Source organism: Diaphorina citri, unplaced genomic scaffold, assembly GCF_000475195.1.
Source record: "Diaphorina citri unplaced genomic scaffold, Diaci psyllid genome assembly version 1.1 scaffold204, whole genome shotgun sequence".
Classification (NCBI taxonomy): Eukaryota; Metazoa; Arthropoda; class Insecta; order Hemiptera; family Psyllidae; genus Diaphorina; species Diaphorina citri.
This window is the reverse complement of record NW_007377641.1, coordinates 22,141-40,369: the sequence shown is the minus strand read 5'-3', so window position 1 is coordinate 40,369 and position 18,229 is coordinate 22,141. Positions and strand designations below refer to the sequence as shown.

The 18,229-nt window shown below is 35.7% G+C and overlaps 2 protein-coding genes and 1 long non-coding RNA gene across 7 annotated transcripts in view; 2 read left to right on the top strand and 1 right to left on the bottom strand.

Annotated features, from left to right (window-relative positions):
- LOC103505926 (axoneme-associated protein mst101(2)-like) overlaps nucleotides 1-3,862 on the top strand; it is a 6,965-nt gene extending 3,103 nt beyond the window's left edge. For 3 of the 5 annotated variants that reach the window (XM_026821118.1, XM_026821119.1, XM_026821120.1), the window contains 3 exons: nucleotides 2,576-2,822; nucleotides 2,895-3,323; nucleotides 3,677-3,862. In XM_026821118.1, coding sequence (XP_026676919.1) covers nucleotides 2,597-2,822; nucleotides 2,895-3,323; nucleotides 3,677-3,780 — 759 coding nt within the window. In that variant the 5' untranslated portion in view covers nucleotides 2,576-2,596 and the 3' untranslated portion in view covers nucleotides 3,781-3,862. Of the gene's footprint in view, nucleotides 1-2,575; nucleotides 2,823-2,843; nucleotides 3,324-3,676 lie in introns of all 5 variants that reach the window. The other 2 variants (XM_026821121.1, XM_026821122.1) reach the window with 2 other exon arrangements.
- Nucleotides 1-6,761, bottom strand: part of LOC113466051 — an 11,624-nt gene extending 4,863 nt beyond the window's left edge. The window contains exon 1 of the long non-coding RNA XR_003390583.1: nucleotides 6,639-6,761. This is a non-coding gene — a long non-coding RNA (uncharacterized LOC113466051). The remainder of the gene's footprint in view (nucleotides 1-6,638) is intronic.
- The window catches only part of LOC103505925 (headcase protein), a 200,761-nt gene that overhangs the window by 179,406 nt on the left and 3,126 nt on the right, over nucleotides 1-18,229 (top strand). Inside the window, exons 3-4 of the mRNA XM_008470296.3 lie at nucleotides 12,324-12,512; nucleotides 16,016-16,204. Of these exons, the coding sequence (XP_008468518.2) occupies nucleotides 12,324-12,512; nucleotides 16,016-16,204 (378 nt within the window). The remainder of the gene's footprint in view (nucleotides 1-12,323; nucleotides 12,513-16,015; nucleotides 16,205-18,229) is intronic.

Here is an 18,229-nt window from a genome sequence, read left to right as displayed (position 1 = left end):
TGCGACACGAAACTTTTGGTTAAGATCGGTGCAACGGTTGGCGGCATTTTACCGCTTTTTGGCGGTTTTCGGTTGAAGTGTAGCTAAACAAAAACACGTTATCTCTCCAGATTTTTTACCTTTCTAGGGTATCTCTTTTTATCATTCTATATCTCTTTTTACCTACCTATATTCAGTATTATCTCTTTGTACCTATAATAGACCAATAAATTTTAGTTAAAACCAGTCCATTATGCTCTTTTTCGAGCTATGAAACGAAGTTCACAGGATTTCGAAAAAGGTATGAACATCTGCCTTTTAAGCTGTCATATCGCATGACGAGAGTTTTTACACCCCGTATTGTTTTATTTCCTACAAAGTAGGCATTGTCGCGACGACCTATGAACTCAAAGCGAAAAAGTTTTAGGTAACACTAAATTCTCGGCCTTTTGGCTAAGATCAAAGTGTAGTATCTATCACTAAATCACTAAATAATTCCCGGAGGGACGGGCCAGCTTGTTCATACAATATTCCTCACCAAGATCATTAATAATAACATTCTTTGTACATTAAAAATTAAATAAAAAGAAACAACTTTGTTTCTTATTTTGGGGCGAAAACAAAAAGATAACAAAGAAAATGTTAAACCACATTTTAAAATTTAATTTTACATTTTATTTTTATTTATTCTTTTAGTTCTTTTTAGTAATAATTTCAAGAAATTCAACTTTTTAAAAAATAAAATAAAATTTACTTAGTTTGAAAATTTCTTCTGTTTTTAACGTTTAAAGTTCATAACTCTAGTCTCTGCACTTTTCATGAACTAATTTTCCCAGTACATTAATTTAATATGCAATACGCTCACCTTATTGCATAATTAAAATTGATTGTTCTAATTATTTTCCTGTGAACTTACAGCAGAACAACTTACTTCAACTTTGGTTTTCTTTTAGTTTGAACATAGTTTTTTTTAAGTGTTCTGAGTACCCCACGGGAATTTTGTTCGCTTACTTTCCCCTCTACGATATTTATGTAGATATTTATTTTACCTGAAGTTCTTTCCTGTTCGGTAATGAATACCGGTTGTTTACGCATGATTACGAAATTCTGTGAGCTTAGTGCTTAACTTAATTGGGAATTAGGTAGAGGATAGTGTTAAAATTAGGGAATTTTACTATTATTTACCTGATGTAAAGTGAGGATTGCTCGACTAAAATACACACATCAAAACCCAAAGTTGGGATTATAAAGAAACATGGCTGAAACTCGGACAAGTTTTTACTCATCAGCAAGCAGAGTTTCAAGTTTCAAATTGGACCGAGTGGCGTGGCGTTAAGCTGCTTTCTGCTGCTTTGGACAAAAACATAAAACCTACCTTTACCCGGGACATTTCATTCTAACATGACAGATAATCCTTCTCCAGGAGAGTGTGGTTAAATCTCAAGACAAAAAATAAATTTCCGTTTGTAACAAGAAGCTTCAAGTTTTTTTTATCATCCCAGGTCCTAACCTAACATTCTCCGGGTAGTGGGTACAAATGTTTCCAAGTTGTAACCAAGTTTTAATTACAAGCTCGCAACCCCATTAATCAAAGTTTTGTTTTTCTGGTGTTAGAAATTTGTCAAGTTTTTTTCGACACTTTATTTCTTTATTCTTTTGCCTTTTGAAATGTCTAAAACTTGGTTTTCCTTGTAGTGGCGTATAACTTCTACACGTTCTTTGGCATCATCAAGACATTTGTACAAAACAACAAAAGCAAAGATAGGTACAAATTTCTCAGCATTTCAACGCACCTCTAGATTAATAAAATTATTGTTGGTTAAATCAAAGCCTATATCAGAATGTCTACATGGAAAGTTTCAAAACTTATTGAATCTTCAGGCAAAATAAGAAACAAGTTGAATGTCATGAAAAGTTTGAAAAGTAATTACAAGGATAAGCTGAAAACATGTTAAACTGAACATTTAACAAAAATGCATACCTAACGAGTTATAGAACATTAGGGTATGTGGTTGTAAATACGTAGTTACTAGAGCTGTACGAAAATTTAATATGTAGATACTTGAACAAGTTCAAAATGACATGAAAGATGAACTTGAAATTTAAAAGTAAAAAGTTGGGGCTTAAAATAGCAAACAACATACATACATAACTTACTAAATTTTCAATACTTATTCCACAGTTCCACAACAAATCACAAAGAGAAAGAACACCAAATGATTGCAATGCAATGCAGCTAGGTATACGATTCTATCAAATAACAAAGTGACTCGACTCGCGTGCCTAGTATAAGTAAGTACATGCACCTTTACACTCGAGCCTTTTGTGCAATTAATGCGCCATTAAATTAGCAGGTTGAATGGAAGAAAATTTATTTGCTAGAAACATGTTACCCTATTCCTATTGTATGTACATAACTACATAATAATGTGACTCGACTCGCGTGCCTAGTATAAGTAAGTACATGCACCTTTACACTCGAGCCTTTTGTGCAATTAATGCGCCATTAAATTAGCAGCTCGAATGGAAGAAAATTTATTTGCTAGAAACATGTTACCCTATTCCTATTGTATGTACATAATAATATAATAATGCTTTGTAAAACAGTTCAAACACAATGCCTAAGGGAGACACTTGTGCTAACGTCAAAACAAACAAACGGGTTCCTACGGAATCAAATGCGTTTGAGGGCTGTGAGATTTCGCTTATTAAGAAAAAAGTTACTCCATCCCCATCACGCAAGTTGAGTAAGTTGAAAGCAACCATCACACGTCAGGATGAGGGAGATGAGTGTGAAGAAGATATTGAGGAAGAAACTGAGAGTTCGTGTGATGAAAAGGAGGTCACACGTCAGGATGAGGGAGATGAGTGTGAAGAAGATATTGAGGAAGAAACTGAGAGTTCGTGTGATGAAAAGGAGGAGGAGGAGGAAGAAGACTTTTGTAGTGAATCAAGCTCTGATGACTGTATGGACCCAATATTCATAAAACGACGACAAAAGGACGATCCAAAGTCCATCAAGAAGAAACATAAGGAGCTAGCCAAGAAGAGGAAGGACTTAAAGAAAGAATGTGAGAAGAAGGCCAAAGAAATCATTAAGGAATTCAAAATGAAAGAGAAACAGAGACAGAGGAAAGAGAAAGACAGGCTGAACAAAGTGAAGCGCTATGAGAAGCAGAAGGACAAAGAGGAAAAGAAATGCAGGAAGGAGAGGCAGAAGTGTGAGAAAGATAAGGAGAAAGTACGACGTGCCAAAGAGAAAGAGAGACTCAGGAATTTGAAAGATAAAATGAAGATGAAATGCGACAGTCTGAAATATGCCAGGACATCTGATTGTGAAGAAGATTTGATTAAAGAAGAAGATTTTATCCTGAAGGGATAATGTTCGTTCTCAGAACGGAACTTCCTTTTATCTTCGATTTTTTTTTTTTTTTGCGATTTATGTGGCAGGATTTTCCTGAAGGAGCTCTTCGAGAAGATAAGACCTTAGCAGACAGTTCCCTCTATCATTCAATAGTAATGTATGGTTAAAGTCTGCTGGAAACCCAGCATGCCTCACTGAGATAGCAAGTTGGCTGCTAAAATAACAGCTTGAAAAAAAAACTCACACTATCCAAATTCATGTGTAAATAACATAATGTAACCGACTCACACAGGCAAGTTGCGTGTAGAACAATGTTGCAATTATGTGAAGAAGATGCGGAGACATTGTACAGCTGTGTGGCTGCAAGTAGAGCAGCAACCAAGGCAGCACTCGCTAAGAGAAGGAGCGAAAAACTCAACAAACAGTGTGTTTGTTAATCTCAAAATGAAGGATTTTTTGTTGCACATAATGGAAACTAAGTACTTATAATATTATACACACACAATAACACAAATTAAACTCTCACAAGTCTTTTAGTTCCGACTATCATCGACAGCACGGGTAATTCTAATTAGGTCACCAGTAGGGTCTATCGAGCACAAATTTCTAGGTAAATTAACACTACACGTGTTTCATAAAAGTTATGATTAAAATAGTTGATAGGACGGGAAGACAGTAGGTATTATGTTGATATGTATTATGAAATATTGATATGTATTAAGACTAGGTGAGACAATCTTAACTATTCTGAACAGGCAAAATGGTGTAGCGGAGACTGCGATTGGTAAGCTTCATTTAGGTTTGATGTAATTTTATATTATAAAATCAAGATCCATTCACTCATTCACTTTTCACTCACTGATCTCCAGAACCACGACACCTAAAAAGCTGAAATTTGGTAGGAATATTCACACTATCCAAATTCATGTGTAAATAACATAATGTAACCGACTCACACAGGCAAGTTGCGTGTAGAACAATGTTGCAATTATGTATAATTAATTTAATTAGTCACCTCTGTTTGTTTAGCATTTATTTCAGTTATTATGGTGTATCTGGGAAAACTCATATGGAGAGGGAGTTTCACCTGTTTTTGTGCTGATAGTGAAAGTTGACAATTTATTGCTAGAACCTAGAACAGCAGCGCAATATGGAGAGGGAGTTTCACCTGTTTTTGTGCTGATAGTGAAAGTTGACAATTTATTGCTAGAACCTAGAACAGCAGCGCATATTAATTTAATTAGTCACCTCTGTTTGTTTAGCATTTATTTCAGTTATTATGGTGTATCTGGGAAAACTCATATGGAGAGGGAGTTTCGCCTGTTTTTGTGCTGATAGTGAAAGTTGACAATTTATTGCTAGAACCTATTAGAACAGCAGCGCATTTTTTTACTTTCTATTATTGAAGTATAGCGTAGTTTTTTTTTTTTCTTCTTCTTCTTCTTCTTCTTCTTTTCCAAGATTTATCGTACCCTATCGTCTCCCGTATAGCTTACTGATAACAACAAAAGCTGGTTTTGTCCTGAGATGAAACAAGATTGCTATTTAAAAGATAATTTCGAATCAAAATTTGTATGAGTGCCCGATAATAACTTAGGTATGCAATGTGGAACACTACTAACCTTTAAAATCTAATTTTACAAGAAGATGAAGGGGATTTTAGCCCTCCAACCTCCAATTTACTAGTCTTGTCAAGGAACATGGTTCCACTTGGTTCAATGAACCCCTAGTCTTTACAGGTCCTTTTATTTCGTTTCTATCGCTCCGTATCATTCTCTAATAAATAATGAAAATTCAGCACGACTCAAGTCTGTAAAATACTAATATAAGGCCCGGCTATAAAACAAAATTTATAGATGAACTATAATATTTTTTATCCGATATCCCCTTTCATTCTTTCTCAAGATTTTCCTTTTTTTTTTTTTCGTTTGGGCTTCAAAGGACCACGGAATTCTTAACTCTATGGTTTTTGCTTTCTTTTGTGCCAGTATATCTCCATCCTAGAAGAATTGTCGGCCTTTCTCTCCTCAGACCACTTGCTGTGGAGTACTTTAGACTAGACGAGAACCTTGATCTGAGCTTCTCCACCAACAAGGAAAATGAGTTTTCTAAAGGGACTTTCACTTTTCAGTTTATAATACGTACATATACTCGTAATATACCTAATGTATTTTAGAACCTAAAGAGACGCGGAGGAAACGCCGTCTTTTCAGATTTGATGTGCATATACTCGTAATATACCTAATGTATTTTAGAACCTAAAGAGACGCGGAGGAAACGCCGTCTTTTCAGATTTGATGTGTACATATACTCGTAATATACCTAATGTATTTTAGAACCTAAAGAGACGCGGAGGAAACGCCGTCTTTTCAGATTTGATGTGTTTTTTTTCTATTGAAAACATTGAAAGAGAAAGTGTTATAGTTGGGGAGCCAATGAAAAGGTGGTCCCGAGGTTCTTTATGGTGCCTCTGGGGACTTTATGATGCTCCAAAATTATCTCCCTCTGTCCGGGGATTCTAAACATTCACTCAAGTGATAAGCAGCAACTTTATTATCTTTCTCACATAGTACTTTTCTTTTCTAGGTAAGTGCTATGTTTTTATTGGCTCAATGTTAACAGGATCATTAACCCCAAGGCAAGGTTAGTCCCTGACATTTCTTTAATGCCTTAGGTACAATGTAGTGTGGTACCTATCAATGAAACCACGGTAAAGTGTGTAGTAGTGGTTGAAAAGGGAAGGAGGAAATTCAGTCGATGCCTTGAGAAATCCGTGTAAAAGTATGTGAGTAAATCGAAAAAGAACGTGTAAAAAGTAAAAAACCGAATCGGCCCGGTGCATTCTTACCTTATTATCTTTCTGCCAGGAACAGGTACCCTTCCCAATGAAAAGGTGGTCCCGAGGTTCTTTATGGTGCCTCTGGGGACTTTATGATGCTCCAAAATTATCTCCCTCTGTCCGGGGATTCTGAACATTCACTCAAGTGATAAGCAGCAACTTTATTATCTTTCTCACATAGTACTTTTCTTTTCTAGGTAAGTGCTCTGTTTTTATTGGCTCAATGTTAACAGGATCATTAACCCCAAGGCAAGGTTAGTCCCTGACATTTTAATGCCTTAGGTACAATGTAGTGTGGTACCTATCAATGAAACCAGGGTAAAGTGTGTAGTAGTGGTTGAAAAGGGAAGGAGGAAATTCAGTCGATGCCTTGAGAAATCCGTGTAAAAGTATGTGAGTAAATCGAAAAAGAAGGTGTAAAAAGTAAAAAACCGAATCGGCCCGGTGCATTCTTACCTTATTATCTTTCTGCCAGGAACAGGTACCCTTTTTGTTGAGTACTTTACAGTCTAGTTTGGTATCACTATCAGGATTCACCTCGGTGGAGACTGGCTCCCTGTCAAACGTCTGCAGACAAGAGATTCCTGGAATCACAAGAGATACGTTAGGTTTATTAGGGAGAGTAAAACCCGATGAAATGGGAAAAACAACAGACGCAAATTAAGTAAACCTTCAAGTTATAATAAGCCATAAATACTTTAAGTATTTTTTATACAGATATAAATATTTTAAAAAATAATCATAAAAAAATGGGTCACAATAAATTAAATATTTATTATTCAAGTTTTAATGTGCTCCCCACTAAAGTACACTACAAAACAAAGGGAGAGGAAGAGGGAGGAAAATTTATCACTTGAGAGCGAAGATGAAAATTTAACTCCGATACCAACATGGAAAATTAATTTCCAAGTTCTCATAAATAAAATTAAACCAATTATCTCGGAAGATAGGGAGTCAGGTACTCCCAAACCCCTTCAGTTTATACGTAAGCACTTTGCTATGGTACGGAATACAGGAAAAATTAACTGGAAATATTGAGACTTGCAGCAAGAAATATTGCTAACCATGTGTTGCCGCTTTTAGACGATTGCTAGCTGCCGTTAATAAAATCCTCATCCTTATTGTTGAAGGATTAGAATCTGTTTATAGTTTAATTTGCCATTGCCCCAACAAAGATTTAAATTACCGTTTTATGAGACCAATCACTCAAGCTACGAGTTCCTATACCGGCGCGGCGCGCCCTTTGTATTGAACTTTGTGACATTTCTAACTACTGAGAATCAATTAGATCTTCATAAGGGTGATGTATTGTGCAATCTGCAGTATGACCAACCTACTAGAGACGAGAGTAGGCTTTGGATCTTGAAGTTGGTGGTTCGGGTCCAACGAAATGTCGAGTCCTACAATTCACTGTATTATGTGAAGAAAAATACATATTTGTGACAATTCTGAGATACATATTATCATTTAGGCTTAGGCCCATTAAAATAATAATAAAAAAATTTCACTTTTGCAGGGTAATGTTCACACTGTGGAAGGAAGAGTTGCTACACTGTACGTCATCAAACTTATGAATAAATACGACTGCAAGGCCCTGGAACCATGCGATTGTACCCTCGAAGTGTTCGACACAGAAACTCGCCATCCAAGATTCGAACATACGAGGACCATGTACGCTAGCGAAGCTTATCCCAACAACGAAAGATGTGATGCATACTTTTATTAACAGCTCAACTTTATGTACATTTATCTGGATTGGGCTTTAAACCAACAATAAACCATAAGGCGCGCTACACAGAGGAGTCAGATTTCTGCGCTCTGGTACCCAGCGTGAAGCGTCAACCGTCTTGAACGGCTTCAAAAATATGAAAAAAACATGTAAAGTAAAAATTAAGCGAGCTGAAACACTGAAGTCAAAGTTCCCCTGGCAACTGGTTCAGTTCAGACTTTCAAGACAGATTAAATTTACTCTGGGTACCAGCGCGCTGGAATTCTGAATCCAGATCACAATAAACTACCGGTGCTGGCCAGAGCAACTCAGCACGGTGGAGACAATTTTTACAAATAAAGAGCTTTTTTTCCTTCCGAACTAGAAAATTTTCCTCTTTCCCCAGAACTGGCGAAGAAGCCCATGATTTTGTGTGCACCCTGTAACATGTTTGCCAATTACCGAGTATTTTCAGCACCGCCAGCATGGGGTAGGCACGAGTACTTGAGATACATGCTGGGTTTCATCATTCATATGCCTACTCTGGGTTATATCTAGCCATTATCTACCATTGTAGGAATGTAGGCCCGACATGTATGAATATGGGAAGGGATGACTGGATGCGATAGGACCATAACCCCTTGAGGCCTCTTCGCACTTTTTGAGGAGCGAAAAAATGTACTTTTTCCAACTTTTAAACAATTTATAAAAAGATTTTTCAATTTTCTTGCATTTCAATTTCTTATTCTTCTCAATCTTTAAATTACTTTGAGCAAAGTTTTCCGCATCCCATTTTTATGTCTTTTTGTGTTTTAACCAATTCTTTTCGGAATTTTGGGAGCTTTTTTTCCATTGTGCAACGCGGAAAAACAAGGAAGTTAGATTGGTAAGGCGTATCACAGTCAATGTATGTTTGCCAAGCTGTATTATAAGAGTGCCCCTGAGACATCTTTTTAGAAAGTGTTTTCTTGCCTAAAAAAGTTTTTCGAAGATTATACAGGGTGAATTCTCATGGACGAGTCCCAAGTTTACAACAAGTTGATATCTATCGTGTTCTAATGATATTATTATGTGCAATTTTAACACCCTGTAAAGAAAAAAAAAAAAAAAAAAACAAGTCCTTTCTAAATTATTAAAATTAAATCCGTGTATTTCTTTCATTGCATCATCGGCCTATCCATCATTTGTATGATGTAAGATATGAATATGAATTCTGGAGGGGGGTTTATTATGAAAATATTTGGAATCACATTTTGATTATGAGCCTGTCAATATGTAGCATGCATGAATGGGAAATCTGGATGGAGATTGGACGTTGGGGAGGAATTTTAAAGTTTGAAAATTTTGGCCCAAGCACATAACTCTCGAGATTTTGTAGTTTGTTTCCAAAGTTCGTACCTATATGTTCAAGATAGATTCGAATAGGTTTGTCCTGATTTTATCAATGCTGCAAGGGAAGGGATGACTGGATGCGATAGGAAAAGTTAATATAAAACCTAATGAAGAAGAGGCGGTTCGAAAAGTGGAGGAGGGGGAGTTATGTGGGTATTTGCTACAGATGTTAAAAGATTTCGGTTTCTTTAAAATACCATGTTCTTACTCCAAAAGGAAATCATGATATTTGAGATGAATAAAAAAAATATTGAACGCAAATCTGTCATATTTTCTTTCTTATTGAGGAAGAAAATAAAATGCAATCTTGAAAAAGAAGAAAAAAATCTGGTGTGAACATCACACGACTTTCCTTATCCTATTGAATGATGCTTATTTGAGTGTTCTTTTACCATAACTTTTACAATATGTCTAACCGTTTTGTCGCTATAGCTGAAAACCGCCAAAATCGGTCGAAATCTGTCCAAAAGCGGTCAAAATACCGCCAACCGCAGCACCTATCTCAACCAAACGTTTTGAGTTGCATCCTTGTCACATTTGTAAACTCCATACCGAATTTCAAGTCTCTAGCTCATACCGTTCCCGATATTTTGTTAAATTACACCGAAAACCGCCAAAAAGCGGTAAAATGCCGCCAACCGTTGCACCGGTCTTAACCAAAAGTTTCGTGTCGCATCCTTGTCACATTTGACAGCTACATACCAAATTTCAAGTCTCTAGCTCTTACCGTTCTCGAGATATTTTGTTTACAGACAGACAGACAGACACACAGACAGACACACACACGGACCAATGGCTGAAACTTCGGATTTAGGCTCTAGGGACCTCAAAACGTGTTTTGGCACTAAAAACTGACCATCGAAATTTTGACCCGATTACATTACTTTCCTTCCTATAGGATAAGGAAAGTAAAAAGGGTGCACAGAAAATTCAGACTAATTTTGTGTTCGTTTGCAAGTATTTGCATCAATGGAGAACTCTTCAAACAAAAATGCCCTAAGAAATATTCTCATCAAAAGACAGTCGAAGAAATAATCCTACCAATGAATTTGACCATGCCTAAATTAATTGTGGCAATCATAATCACATTACTTGTCAAAGTTTCTCCATATTTCCTTGGCGAACTGTTTTCTAATAAGGCCCAAGGGGGTGGTCATTAGAAAATCCAGGGACATTAGAAACACAGTTACATCTTTCTTTGAAGTGAACACTCTTTTCTCATTACGAGAAACAAGTTTCGTCAACCGAGAAAAACAAATATGGGAGACCACAAAATTTGTAATAATCCACAAAAAGATGTTGTGTGAGGCTTTACGAGGGTATTTCCTCTCTATTAGCTTCATTTTGAGGATAGCCGCTGGCTAGGTGTGGTTTGCAAGTTTGTGTTGTGCTCAAAGAAGGATATTCCTGCCCATAGGTCCATACACTCATCCTGTCTTGTTAAATCCTTCAAACAAAAATGCCCTAAGAAATATTCTCATCAAAAGACAGTCGAAGAAATAATCCTACCAATGAATTTGACCATGCCTAAATTAACTGTGGTAATCATAATCACATTACTTGTCAAAGTTTCTCCATATTTCCTAGGCGAACTCTTTTCTAATAAGGCCCAAGGGGATGGTCATTAGAAAATCCAGGGACATTAGAAACACAGTTACATCTTTCTTTGAAGTGAACACTCTTTTCTCATTAGGAGAAACAAGTTTCGTCAACCGAGAAAAACAAATATGGGAGACCGCAAAATTTGTAATAATCCACAAAAAGATGTTGTGTGAGGCTTTACGAGGGTATTTCCTCTCTATTAGGTTCATTTTGAGGATAGCCGCTGGCTAGGTGTGGTTTGCAAGTTTGTGTTGTGCTCAAAGAAGGATTTTCCTGCCCATAGGTCCATACACTCATCTTGTCTTGTTAAATCTAATCCTCTCGTCCCTAATCCTATCCTAACTCTCTGTTGGAAATCCAAAATCTGTTTGATCTTATTCAACCGAGTGATAATATGTCCTATTTTCCAGAGGTTTAATGTAACTACCAATATGTCCTATAACTGCTATGGTTTTTGTGACAGTGGTTTCCACTTTTGGCGACAAGCTCCGTCTTCTCACATTACCCTAACCCAGAATTGAGCAGGGTAAAGATTTTTTTATATAAATGGATACTTACGAGAAATCCAATCCTCTCGTCCCTAATCCTATCCTAACTCTCTGTTGGAAATCCAAAATCTGTTTGATCTTATTCAACCGAGTGATAATATTTTCCAGAGGTTTAATGTAACTACCAAAATGTCCTATAACTGCTATGGTTTTTGTGACAGTGGTTTCCACTTTTGGCGACAAGCTCCGTCTTCTCACATTAACGTAACCCAGAATTGAGCAGGGTAAAGATTTTTTTTTATATAAATGGATATTTACGAGTTTTTTTTTACGGAACAGAAAGAAATAGTATTCATCAACAGGGTAAAGATCTTAAAATTAGGTAGACATTATTGTAAACTTCGAAAGGTCGATCCTGTGACGTCATTTCGTTGAACAAGGATGGAAGGCGGAGGGGAAAAAAGGGAACCATAATATTGTTCAGGATATTACAGTTTTGTGCACTCGGGTACAAATAACAAATAATCCGCCCTGGAGCGAAGAGCAAATGTGTTTATCCAGCCTATAAAGTGTAAAATAATCATGTAAAAATATCGTTTAATTTTTCGATCTCTCCAGTTATCAGTTTTATTTATTGACTGTTTGCCCCGAGCTTCACCATCAATATTTTTGGAATCGAAACACCAGAGGTCTGGACTGTCTGGAGTGTAATCCTGTGGCTCAGATCTGCTGGTTTAATCTGTGGGGGTACTGGTGGTTTTCGCAAAGTTAACGAGTCGTATTTCCAACTCTAATCAAGGGTCTTTCTTTAAACCAAATTACCCTGGCAACATCGAAGTATTACTTCAGGGGCTAATCGAGAGTCTATTTTCCGACTTGAACGACCTGTTTTTTTTTTTAGTCCATTTTTATCACTTGTCTCACATATCCCATCTGTTTCACTTGTTACAGATGGAGGACGAAGGGAATCACGGGAACGATGAAACCCGCTGTTTCATTCTCTCGACGTTGGCCGCTCACAATTCGCCCAAAGTGGTGTGTCTTCTGTGCCAATCCACATTGCCTGTGTACGACAGATACCCCTTGGTGGACGGTACATTCTTCCTGAGTCCGCGACAACACAGCAAGCACTGCTTTGAGGTGAGTCCGTTTGCTAGAATCATTTTAATTTATTTATTCTTTAAATTTATTTATGCATGGAAGACTGTATTTTAAGGGCCTATTTCCACAATCCGCTGATGTAACACTTTGGTCACAGTACGTCCATTCAGTCGCCAGAAAAGAATGTTCTGATTGTACCTAGGTACTTGATTGGAGAAGTGGAGCTTGACTTAGATAGACCAAAAGTAAAGTGGGAATCGGACTTTTTTCTAGGAAGCGTCATTTCTACTGTGCTTTATATTTTTCAAACCTTTTTTTTTACATTGAAATATCAGCGATTGTTGACGGATACAGGAGAAAATATAAGGGGTTATTTACAAGGGAAAAAGGGTTTAAAATTAGCTTAACAGTTTCGTTTACCATGTCAATAAAAAGCTAGGAAAAATATGATTAAACCATTAAAACCTTTGAAAAATACATGTAAGGTACCTTTAAAAAATGCTGTTTCTATAAATTGAATTAAAATTATGGAGATTTTATTATTAACAATGCATTGCAAATGTGACAAGTGACAATATTAACATTTGTCAATGCATGATGTAAATAATAATAAAAGCATTAACACATATTTAACTTTTTCAATTTTCCTTTTCTCAAAATCATTCTGCACTAGTGTTGTTGGCTTTGAAAAATCTCCTTTTTTTATACTTTTTTATACCCATACTAACAAAATAACGAGAGAAAAAAGTTACTTTTTTCTTTTTTAGGTGGGAAGACTACCTATCTAGTTTTTACTCCTCTTTTTTCTTTCTGTAGGTATAATAATATCATCTACGTCTGAATTTCAAATAACTAAATAAATAATTTATTTTTGTCTTGTGAAAGAAAAGAGACGAGGTGAAGTGGAAAGGTAAGGGGAGGGAGAGAGAGAGAGAAAGAAAACTCCTGCTGGCTTTTTTTTTAAAAGAATTTCACTGCTTGTAAAAATAAAAAAGTATAAAAGAAGAAACCCGTGAATTATTTTAAGATCTAACATTTAAATATTTATGGAAATAAAATCAACAATGTGCTTTTGTGGGTGTAGAAATGTGGTGGCTTAGAAATAACTTACTTTAATATGAAAGCGCCTTTTTTTTATCTGTGCAACATACACTTTGTCATATTTTATTTAAATTTATACGGGTAGGAAAAAATTAAACATCAAAGATTTCGTTTTTTTTTTTTATTGTTGGGAAATTTGAAAGAGGATTAAGCCTCTTTTCTTTTTTTCCTGAATTACTTATCGACTTGTTCTTTTGTGTCGCTTTATCACTGTTGATACTTGAGATTTTTAAAGAATTATCCGGACGAATATATTAAAAGCGGGTTCTGGAATTCAGCCTGGTTTGCTGATCCTTAATCCTAACTTTTCTTTATTGCTCCTTTTTTTTATTAGTTTTGGTAGAGGGACTAAAAATACTGAGATCTTATACCGAAATCGAAGAGAAAAGGAAGACAGGATAGGAGAAAGTCAGTTGTTCTGAGAATATTTTGCCCACTTTCCTTATTGCTTTCAAACTTATCTACCTAACTATTTATGTGGTTCCTAACTTGGCCCAATTTCTGATTGAACTTATTACATACCTACTTGGATATTTGTAATAGCCTCTTTTTTTGGGGGTATAAAGCGGTCAGATCTACCTAACTATTTATGTGGTTCCTAACTTGGCCCAATTTCTGATTGAACTTATTACATACCTACTTGGATATTTGTAATAGCCTCACTTTTTGGGGGGTATAAAGCGGTCAATAGGTAATGTGGGTATCATAGTAGAAGTAGAGAAACTTTGTATTCATGTTCATAATTTGGTGCAAACGTCACATCCACTAATATTGACCTGAAGTCCTGAACAATACAATGTTCCCATGTTCCATCCAAACACTGAATTTTTCCCTAGCCGCAATTGCCACAAATAACAATTTAAATGTAAATGTTCCCCCCTCTTTCCAACTATCTGTTCGATTGCGGTTTAACAAATAATTGCGGAACTGACAACTTTTTTTTTCTCAATAATAAAATAAATGAACTTTTTTTCTGCCCCGGAAAACTTTTGACTTTTCGGAAAATTTAAACAATTTTTTAAGCCCATAATGATTATCATTTTACCCTTTTTTCCTCCCCGCACTTTTTTTATTCCTCAAAACAAAGGAGATGTCAATTACATTAAGCGGGTTCTGGAATTCAGCCTGGTTTGCTGATCCTTAATCCTAACTTTTCTTTATTGCTCCTTTTTTTATTAGAGTTTTGGTAGAGGAACTAAAAGTACTGAGATCTTATCCCGAAATCGAAGAGAAAAGGAAGACAGGATAGGAGAAAGTCAGTTGTTCTGAGAATATTGCCCACTTTCCTTATTGCTTTCAAACTTATCTACCTAACTATTTATGTGGTTCCTAACTTGACCCAATTTCTGATTGAACTTATTACATACTTAGATATTTGCAATAGCCTCACTTTTTGGGGGTATAAAGCGGTCAATAGGTATAATGTGGGTATCATAGTAGAAGTAGAGAAACTTTGTATTCATGTTCATAATTTGGTGCAAACGTCGCATCCACTAATATTGACCTGAAGTCCTGAACAATACCCCACTTTCCTTATTGCTTTCAAACTTATCTACCTAACTATTTATGTGGTTCCTAACTTGGCCCAATTTCTGATTGAACTTATTACATGTACTTAGATATTTGCAATAGCCTCACTTTTTGGGGGTATAAAGCGGTCAATAGGTAATGTGAGTATCATAGTAGAAGTAGAGAAACTTTGCATTCATATTCATGTTCATAATTTGGTGCAAACGTCACATCCACTAATATTGACCTGAAGTCCTGAACAATATCTACAATGTTCCCATGTTCCATCCAAACACTGAATTTTTCCCTAGCCGCAATTGCCACAAATAACAATTTAAATGTAAATGTTCCCCCCTCCCCCTCTTTTCAACTATCTGTTCGATTGCGGTTTAACAAATAATTGCGGAACTGACAACTTTTTTTTCTCAATAATAAAATAAATGAACTTTTTTTCTGCACCGGAAAACTTTTGACTTTTCGGGAAAATTTAAACAATTTTTTAAGCCCATAATGATTATCATTTTTACCCTTTTTTCCTCCCTGCACTTTTTTTATTCCTCAAAACAAAGGAGATGTCAATTACATGATTTTTTTTTCCGCAAGGAAGAAATCTTTCTCAAACTTTGTATTCTCTTGTTAAACAATACCGATTGGGGTTGAAAGTTGTTCGTTTAAATTTTATTAATTGATTCCATTCCCTTCCTCTCACCCCTCTCCAAAAGTGGTAGGTACATAATATCAAGTCAATACCTTGGTCTTCATTTCGAATATGTCTATTTGATTTATTATTTATTTTTCTATTTTGTTTTCTTGGTAATCTCTTCCCAAGTTATTCGTTCTATATCATGTATGTTTTCTCTATGAAAAAATAGATAAATTACAAAAAAAAAGTATAAACTAACAAAGTCCGAACCCCCTTTCTCTGTTTTCAGGCCAAAGTCGAAGGCAAAACCCAATACTTGAGTGTAGTCTGCATGGACTGTCTGGAAGGCACTGCCCCCGGTCGTAAGATCAAGTGCCGCTATTGTACCACTCCCTGGGATGGATCCTCACTAGTTCTGGGCACTATGTATTCCTATGATATCTTCGCGGCGCAGGCCTGCTGTGCGGAGCGATATAAGGTGAATATATACTTTTATTTATTTGTTATTTATTATTTTTTAATTAACCATTTATTTATTTAACCAACTATTTTCAAATAACTACCTATTTATTATTTTTTTTTTTTATTTCTTTTTTTGTAACTAAGTGCAGTACATAGTGGTTAACGCGATGGACCTCGGATGTGAAAATTTTTGGTTCTAGTACAATTGAAGTACATAATAAAATTTAGCTTAGTCAGCTTAGTGCATTAAGTAAAGAACAACAATCGTGACAAGTGCCCAACACAATTAATATTCCCTTCCTATATTAGATTAAATGTCGAAATTCCGCACCTATTTTCGGAGGGCCAAAATTTTGCTATCAGTAGATCTAGTAGAGATGTTAAAATTGTAATATTTGCAATCTTTACCACCTTTAGACAGATAGATATTTGCTACAATTTTACCTTCGCAACACTTTTTCCATTCAAATTTACATCTCTCTTCTCTTTTTACAAAGCTTGCAAAATGTGTTTATTTGTTCATTATTGTTCGCAACGTCATCCTGATCATGTTGTGCAATATTTATTTATTCTTTTTTCATAATCTTTTATTTTCCTTTCAGTTCCGCTCAGTTGAACTTGATTTCCTTTCACCCTTCGTGCACTCTTCTTTCTAAGGAACTTTTTAAATCTTTTCTTTCATTCTTTTTTTTTTCCCTGGTATTTATCCCATGATGTTTTTTGAGCCACTTGTTTGACAGGTTTTTTTTTAGGATGAGTTCTTCCTGTGAATAGAGTGGTAGTCGAATGTGGTGGAGCATTATGTAAAAACATCAAAAGAAGACAGAAAAAAATGATATTTAAAAAGAAATTTTCGTAGGGGTTTTAAGGAAGCACAACGGGGTTCGGTTTAAGTACTATCTCATTTATAAGTTGTCCTTGAATTTTATTTTATGTAGAATTGTCCTTAAATTGTATCTGAATAAGGATGGCTACATTATTCTGCTTGAGCCGTCCAATTTTTTCTATCCTTGAAGAAGATTAAAAATTTAGGACATCTGTCTATAGTGTTTAGCTGTTTAGAATAAGTTCTTATCCAGAAAAAAATGATATTTAAAAAGAAATTTTCGTAGGGGTTTTAAGGAAGCACAACGGGGTTCGGTTTAAGTACTATCTCATTTATAAATTGTCCTTGAATTTTATTTTATGTGGAATTGTCCTTAAATTGTATCTGAATAAGGATGGCTATATTATTCTGCTTGAGCCGTCCAATTTTTTCTATCCTTGAAGAAGATTAAAAATTTAGGACATCTGCCTAGTGTTTAGCTGTTTAGAATAAGTTCTTATCATAATAGCAAAAATCAGAGGAAAATAGGGCTAGTAAGAAGGAGGAAAAGCATTTTTAGAAAGCGAGGAAAAATCACATGAAGATATTATACATTGGAAGATGCATAAGTGTTACTTACACCTGACAAACACGGCAACATGGTACTTACAGTATTATCATAATCTGCTGAAAACGTTGTATGAATATGAAAACACATCGAACAATCTGACAACCTCTTCAGAACCTTTTTTCTTCCTTTTACGTTCCTCTTGCGTTTTTTTGAGTGTTTGAAACTTTTACACCGTAGGCGTTGGTTGTTGAAAATCGAACGTTGTATGAATATGAAAACACATCGAACAATCTGACAACCTCTTCAGAACCTTTTTTCTTCCTTTTACGTTCCTCTTGCGTTTTTTGAGTGTTTGAAACTTTTACACCGTAGGCGTTGGTTGTTGAAAATCGAGTAGGTACACCATAACATCGTTGTAATTTATGTAATACTTACATATTCTAGTAGGCATTACCTACATGGGCTTTAAGGTGCGTCCACACTACGTCACACCATAACATCGTTGTAATTTATGTAATACTTACATATTCTAGTAGGCATTACCTACATGGGCTTTAAGGTGCGTCCACACTACGTCGAACGAAGTCGATGGACATCTCCAATTCTCAATATAAATGTAGACCTACTTACCTGTAAGATCAAAGAATTTTAGTGAAATGAAAAGT